The sequence below is a fragment of the Hipposideros armiger genome, unplaced genomic scaffold (assembly GCF_001890085.2).
Source record: "Hipposideros armiger isolate ML-2016 unplaced genomic scaffold, ASM189008v1 scaffold_129, whole genome shotgun sequence".
Classification (NCBI taxonomy): domain Eukaryota; kingdom Metazoa; phylum Chordata; class Mammalia; order Chiroptera; family Hipposideridae; genus Hipposideros; species Hipposideros armiger.
Window position 1 is genome coordinate 3,613,685 of NW_017731479.1, and position 7,352 is coordinate 3,621,036.

At 49.9% G+C, this 7,352-nt stretch overlaps 1 protein-coding gene across 1 annotated transcript in view; it reads left to right on the top strand.

The window, feature by feature from the left end:
- SSH1 (slingshot protein phosphatase 1) overlaps positions 1-5,533 on the top strand; it is a 59,010-nt gene extending 53,477 nt beyond the window's left edge. Inside the window, exon 16 of the mRNA XM_019649066.1 lies at positions 4-5,533. Coding sequence (XP_019504611.1) covers positions 4-720 — 717 coding nt within the window. The 3' untranslated portion in view covers positions 721-5,533. The remainder of the gene's footprint in view (positions 1-3) is intronic.
- The last annotated feature ends 1,819 nt before the right edge of the window (positions 5,534-7,352 follow it).

A 7,352-nucleotide genomic window follows, 5' to 3' on the forward strand; every position in this document is an offset into this window, starting at 1 on the left:
GAGTCCATCATTCAGCTGCAGAAGGCAGGCTTGGTCCGCAAGCACACCAAAGAACTAGAGCGGCTAAAGGGCACGCCCGCAGACCTGGCGTCTCCCTTCAGGGATGGTGCAACCAGCAGGCTGGAAGCCAGCATACCAGAGGAGAACCAGGACCTGGCTCCTGGCCCTGAGCCGGGGACCCCAGCTCTGCCCGGCCATGCTGCCGGTGATGAGAAGTCAGAGGCCGGCCCCCCTCCATCAGAAGGAGCCTCGCTGAAGAGCGCCACTCCCTTCCTCTGCCGCCTGGATCACACCAGTCATTTCTCGAAAGACTTTCTCAAGACCATCTGCTACACCCCCACCTCATCTTCCATGAGTTCCAACCTGACCCGGAGCTCCAGCAGTGACAGCATCCACAGCGTCCGCGGGAAGCCAGGGCTGGTGAAACAGCGGACGCAGGAGATCGAGACTCGGCTGCGGCTGGCAGGCCTCACCGTCTCGTCCCCACTCAAGCGCTCACACTCTCTTGCCAAGCTCGGAAGCCTCAATTTCTCAACAGAAGACCTGACCAGTGAGGCCGACGTGTCCACCATCGCCGACTCCCAGGATGCCAAGTTGAGCGAGGCTTCCTTCTTGCACGAGCCCCAGGCAACCCCAAGGAACTCAGCCGCCACCTCTATGCCATCAGGGAAATCTGCCCCAGAAAACTTGAAAAGCCCCTCGTGGGTGAGCAAAAGCTGATCCCCCCTTTAGCTGATCACACGATCCCTCCCTTAGTTTCACTGTGGATTTTGGTCAGCCCCGCAAGTCTTGATTTCTCTTAAAATTGGCGTTCTCCTAACTTCCTCCCCGCTCTTGCCATAGAGAGGAGGAGAAGAAACAAACGTGCAGCCCATGAAGAGAGGGGAGTGTCAGTTGTGTGGCTGGGAGAACCAGAAGCTGTGGGCCAAGCAGACGCGGAGCCCCAGTCATGTGTTTTCAAGGATCCTGTTTTAAGAAGAGCATATACAGATATGCACGCATCAAAAACGCTCCATTCGCAACATGCAGAACAGCTGTGGTGATGGCAGATGGCATCGCCACCACGGCGCACGTTCCTAGCTCATTCAGGCCCTCGTGGGTAACTCTTGGATGGCAATATAAGTCCTACCTCTGTTCTTGCTGTGCTTTTTATTTTTAAAACACAATAATGACCAAGGCCTGTTCCAGGGAATAATGCTGTGTCAGGAAAAAGTTTTCCCAAAAAAAGAATTGTTCTTTTTTTTTTTTTTTTGGTTGGGACCCCAAAAAGTGTTAAGAGTTCTAACTTGACTGCACCAAGCACTGTTAACGTCAAGTTACACGAGGGCGTCGAATGCTGTTGAACCAGCTCCGTGGTGCACGGGGATCGTCTGTGCATTTGAGTTCTCTGTGCTGGTGTGCTGTTACAGCTGAGTGACGTGTCTGGCCAGCACGGGGGGCTGGTGGGGGAAAATATGATGTCCTCAGTTGCCAGTAATGGAGTTTAAATTGCCCCCCACCTGGGGAGAAGGACCCACAATGCGTGTTGAGTCTCCTCTGCTGCTGAGCCCAGTAGTCGTGCTAAGGTTATGAAAGCGCTCGAGTGTCAGGCAGGGCCGGTGGTTCTGAGATGCAGATCGGCCTGCCAGGAACCCCGGGACTCAGGTTCATTCGGTCACATCGACTCATGTTTGGGGAGGAAAGGCAATTCCAGCCAAGAGAAATGTGACTGTTGAAAAGCTTCACAGATGTTTACAGTTGCCCCTTCCTGTGGGGAGAATTCTGCCTGTTTCTCTCTGGCTCTTCCTAGCGGCGAAGATGGGGTACAGGAGGGGTCCGCAGTCTCAGCGTAGCCTTTTTAGAATCAGGTGAGCTCCGTGCGTCGTGCTGCCGTGGGCTCTGGGCTTGCGTGGGGGGTTATCCGGTGTCAGTCAGCAAGACCGGATGTTAAAATGTTTTCAAGGGAGAAGGGGCTTGATGAGAAAGGTTCAACTCAGGGGTCAGCAGACTGGTGTACAGCCCCATGAGCTACCAATGGTTTTTACGTTTTTCAGGGGTTATAAAAAAAATTAATTAGTAGGGGACAAAGACCACGTAGCCTGCAAAGCCTAAGATATTTACTATCGGGCCATATATAGAAAAAATGTGCTGGACCCCCTCCCCCCTTTTTATTTGACAACACAGGGCTGCCCAGGCCCCTGGAAGAAGAAACTGGGCAAATGTGAAGGCCTTCCTGCCCCTTCAACACCGCAGGCCACATCCTTCTCCCGACCCAGACCTTGCCAGCCCACCCCCAGCATGTGTCCTGCAGGGCGAGGTAGCCCGTGTTCATGGAAGAATGCTGCTGGATGAAGCTTCCCCACAGGTACAGCTGCCCTCAGGTGGGCCAGCCAGATGAAGTTAAGTGAAACTAGAGAGCCTTCAAGGACCAGCCAAATTCTGAAAGTGGGCGAATGAGTCGCCATGTTACATTGGTCAGAACGAGCCCACCCCATCCGCCGCAGAGCAACCATTCTGAGAGCACCTAGGCAGGGTCTTCGGGGGCAAGGCCAACCCATATGTCAACTAGTGGGTAGAGTTTGCAAAAACCCTCTCTCTGGGAACTTTTTCTCCCTGACCTTATTCTTCTGTTGTTGTTTTTAAGTATACATTATTTTACTTTATAGGAATTTATTTTCTCACCACTGTCCATTGAAATCACCTTAATAGGTGATTATCCACTTATTCCTGAAAACCCTGTTTGGTTTTTCTCCCTCTCAGCCAACAAATGCATATTCTCAAAAAAGAAAAAAAAAAAGTCCAGTATGTTTTGCCAAATTAAATTTCATGTGGTAGATCAATTTTTGTGTCAAAATAATCCTTTAGATTTGGTGATGACAGGCTTGCGTTGGTTTCTTTCACCATGCCTGTGTGTGAGTGATCCATTCTTGAAAACTTTTCATTTTGAAAACCATAATTTTTCTTATCCATTTAGAGGGTGGGAGGTGAATTACAAATATCAGTGGGGTTTTTGGCCTTGTCAAAATTCTCCGTTCGTTTTCAGAAGCACGGCTCGTATATTATCATTGAAACAGACCAGGGCTGAGGGCCCCATCGTCAGAGCAAAATGAATCGTTCTTGATTTGGTGGATAACACTCTGGCCTGGAGAAAAGGATAAAGACGTTTCTCCCAGACCCAGATCAGTTGCATGTTAACATACAGCAAATTGCTATTTGAAATGTATTCTGCCAGACTTGGGGGCACCTTGGCAAAGACAGATTCATACCCGTCCCTGAAAAGAAATTTTGCTCCGTAAGATATGCCGTATCCTGACTGATGCTTGGTCTGTAATCTTAGCTGATGAGGAAAATTCCTAACAGGAGTGGCACAGGTGAGAGGCAGCAGTGAATGCCCTGAAAGTCATTGATTTCGGTGACTGACATCTTCATGGAATGCCTTTGTCGAATTAGGAGAGAATGGAAATCGTGTAAATCATCTTGCTATTGTGTATTCAGTTGTGCTTCATCGTTCACCTCACCTTTCCCTCACCCTTTCATTCAATATGGCATGCCAGAAGTCAGACTGAAGTAGATACAGGGAGGTCGCCTTGTCACCTTTTGTTAAGTATAAGGGAGAAACTGGTCCCGGAGAGAGGAGAAAGCATCCTGTCCTCTGATCATGCCTTGACCATGCCAATTTCCATCTCTTTCTCTTAGAGCAATGTCTGTGGTTGCATGAGCTTCTTAAGAACAAGATTTCGCTCTCCGTATTCCCTGCCACCTTGGTCTCAGTGTGGGGACCCATGCTGACCTCTGGGCTGGCGAACAGCTCTCTGTGGGGCAGCGGTACCCTGTCCATCTGGCATGCAGATCTCTCACCAGGTGCTCACAGATGACTACACTCTCCAGCCTCCTGTTCCACACCTCACTCTCCAGCTAGAAAGCATTCCAGCCCATTCTAAAGCCTCTTCCCTCCTAGATAGGCCCAGAGGATACCACAAGATGGAACCATGTTTGCAATAGAATTAACTCCTTCAGGACACCCTGTACTTAATCACTCTTGTCTCTCCACGCAGGCCTGACCCCAGAAGAGACCCCTGCTCCCCTGGGCCCATTTCTCTCCATTGGGAACAAATGTGGCACCATGTAGTCAAGATCATATAACCTGGCCCAAGGTGTCCAAAGAGGCCCTTGCTCTCTGTTGGCCGGAAACGCTTGGTGCCAGAATACATTTCACCCAACCCTAGTCTGGCTTGCCACCTGGCAGGGGTCCCCAGACACACACAACTCAGCGAGGGCAAGCACTTCCCCGTTGGCTGAAAAGCTAGGCGGGCTGGGAAATTGGTGACATCTGGACAGCACGGTGCAGGTTCTTGCCAATGCTTTATGCCAGTCGAAGGTAGGTGATTGACCCTTCTGCTCAGCTGCTTGGTTTTGTTATTGTCTGTTCTGCAACTGAAGACCTGTGTGTATAACTTCACTCTGCATATATATATATTGGAATGTATATATATGTTACTTGAATCAAATCATCATGCGCGTCACTTCTGTCTCGTCCACACACACGCTGTCACCCGAGCTGGGAAGCAGATGGCCTGGAATGCTCTGGAGTGATGCGTCGTGCTGCCCCTGGTAGATCTGGACACGACTGCCTTGTTTTGGTCTTGGATTAGGTGCTGTGGCCCTGGCTTCAGTCAGTCTCTTAAACAGGAGTCTTTATAACTGGACCACTGGTCCGCTGCTGTCCTTTCTGTCGGCTGTGCTGTACGAGAAGGTGGCTGCTTCCTCCCTCTTTTCCGACACTGTAGTTCTTTGACAATTGAGTGCCTTAATAATAGTTTACAAATACTGTGTATTTATGGGGAACTGTTAAGCTCTCACCTTCTGTGATTGGATACTTTGCCTTGGTGGTGGTGGTTGGCGTTAGGGCTGGAGCTTGCCCTGCCCGTACCTGTGCTCATCTGCTGTGCAGTCTTACGCGTGTGCCCGCAGCTGGCCCAGGAGCATTGCTAGAAACGGCGCTGGTAGTTCCTGCAGGCGAGGCAGGCCCTGGCTCCTGCTGCATCCACAGTAGTGAGGAAAGAATCGATCTTGGCGTGCTAGCCAGCTGGGGGTGGTGCGGTCCAGGCGCCCTCTGCACCACAGCCCGGCCCCTCCCCCACTCTCCCATCGCACAGTTGTACTCTTCTTTCATAGAGGTTTTTGTTACCACCTTGGCCACCCTATTTTCCTCTCTGTTGGTATCCTGAGCTTTTTGCAGCAAAATGCAGGTACAGACCACCCCTCCCCCCAAAAATCAGGAGCTCCACAAGATGGGCTGCCCTTTGGTTTTCAGAAGCTGCCAGTGGTTTCCATTGTGTTGCATAATGATACCGATTATTTTTTTATTATATTGGGTTTTTTCCTTGTTTTTTTTTTTATATATTTAAAAGGCAGTATCTTTTGTACTGTGAATTTGCAGTAGAAGATGCATAATGCACTTTTTTTTTTTACTTCTGTTGGTGTGTACTGTATATAGTCTGTGTGCTTCTTGTGATGAAAATAAACTTCTTCTTTATAAATGCCTGGTGACGTATGAACTTGTGCAAGAGAAAACTGCCTCTTCAGCCCCTGCCAAGGTAGCCATATGCATCTTCAGCACCACGATAGCCACTGTTTACTGAGCTCCTATTGCGTGCTGAGCCCCATGCTGAAAACCTGGACAAGCAGGACCCAAGGGCAGAAATGTTAGCTCCTCCAGGAATTGTCTTTATTCCCTGATTTTTACCAGTGAGGGAGAGCAGACCCACTTGTGGGTAGTCTTTTGTATACCACAAAAACTGTCCCCACCAGAGCAGGACTTGGAATGTGGGTGGTGTCTCTTTCTGCATAAGCAGAAGACGTAAAGCTAGAGGTGTGCTCCAGAGAACCACCTAAGCTAGTGACACTGCACCTCGTGGGAGAGGGAACTTCGACGTGATTACAGCTAACAGCCAGGGCAGGACTCCCGGGGAGTACCAGTCACTGAACACAGCAAAAGCTTATCTCACGCTTGTGTCACAGTCCGCTGTAGGTCAGGACCTTTTTTTTTTCAAGCTGAGCCATCCTGCCCCCTGTTGGCAGTTCAGCAGCTGCTCAGCTTGGGCCGGGAATCGAACCTCAGAGCTCAAACTCTTGAGCGAGCTCTTAACCAACTGAGCCACTCGGCCGGCCCGGTCAGGACCTTTTGGTGGCTCTCCTCCCTTGGGGACTAGCAAAGCCAGGCTGCCTCCATGTAAAACCCTGCCATTTTGGAATTCTTTGCTTCTAGCCGTGCACTCAGTGAGGGGGGTGGGGGTTGGAAGAGCATGGGGATTCACATTCACTTTGAACTGCCTTGGGCTGCAATACATCACATCTACTCACATTCCAATGGGCAAAACATGTGACAAGGCCCCACCATGCCTGCCGGGGGCTGGGAGATGTAGGGGTACATATACCTGGTGAGCACTAACTGTCCGCTATAAGTACCTTGGCATGACCACTAGATTCTAGCGCCTGTGGATCCAGAAAAGACTGTTTCGTTCACCTAGACTTGCTCTGTCTCACCTGGACTCACAGGAGACTGATGGATAAATCGGAGTGCAAGTTTTATTACTTGACAAGAATTATAGCTGTGGAGCAGGCCAGACTCCTCTCACTTGCCAATTAGCACATTGAGTCCTTCTAGAGAAGTCTACCTGTGAAGTCAAATTATGGTTAGGGATTGCTTACTGAGTATGAAATCAAAGCAAACAAGTCAGTGGAATGACTCTAATGGTTAGTGTTGACAAGCTGTAACACAGCCTTCTCTCTAAGATGTTTATGAGACGGAATCTCGGAGGGTCATTGTTCAGGACACTCGTCCTTAGCAAGGTTGGAGACACCTAACAAATTCTCTTCAGGCTCCAAACATGAGTCAGAGCCTGGGGATGGGGCCCAGCACTCATGTTTCTGATGGATTCCCTGGGAATTCCGACAGCCAAGTGTAGAAGCCATCAAAATAAGAGGGTGATGCAATCAAGCAGGCTTCCACTTCACTAGTTAATCACATTCCATACATGCTTTGCGGGACAACACCCACATCATCCTAACAGAAAATGGGTGTTCCTTAAACTGGTCAGATACTCATTTACCCAGGGCCCTAGGAGAAGCTTGCAAAGAGGGCTGCTTTTACCCTGATTTTGTCCTCAGAGTAACAATCCCAAGGTTGAGTAGGATCCCAGATCACACCTCCAGGGGGGATAGTTTTGCAGGGAGGACCCCACGTGCTTGCTTGTTTTTCACCTGGGGAAGCCCCTCTTGGTAAGATGCTTGGAAGAGGCTCCAGCAGGAAGAACTTGGAGGATGACGGGCATTTCGAGAGGAGTCACTTCATGGTAGGAAAACCCTTTCCG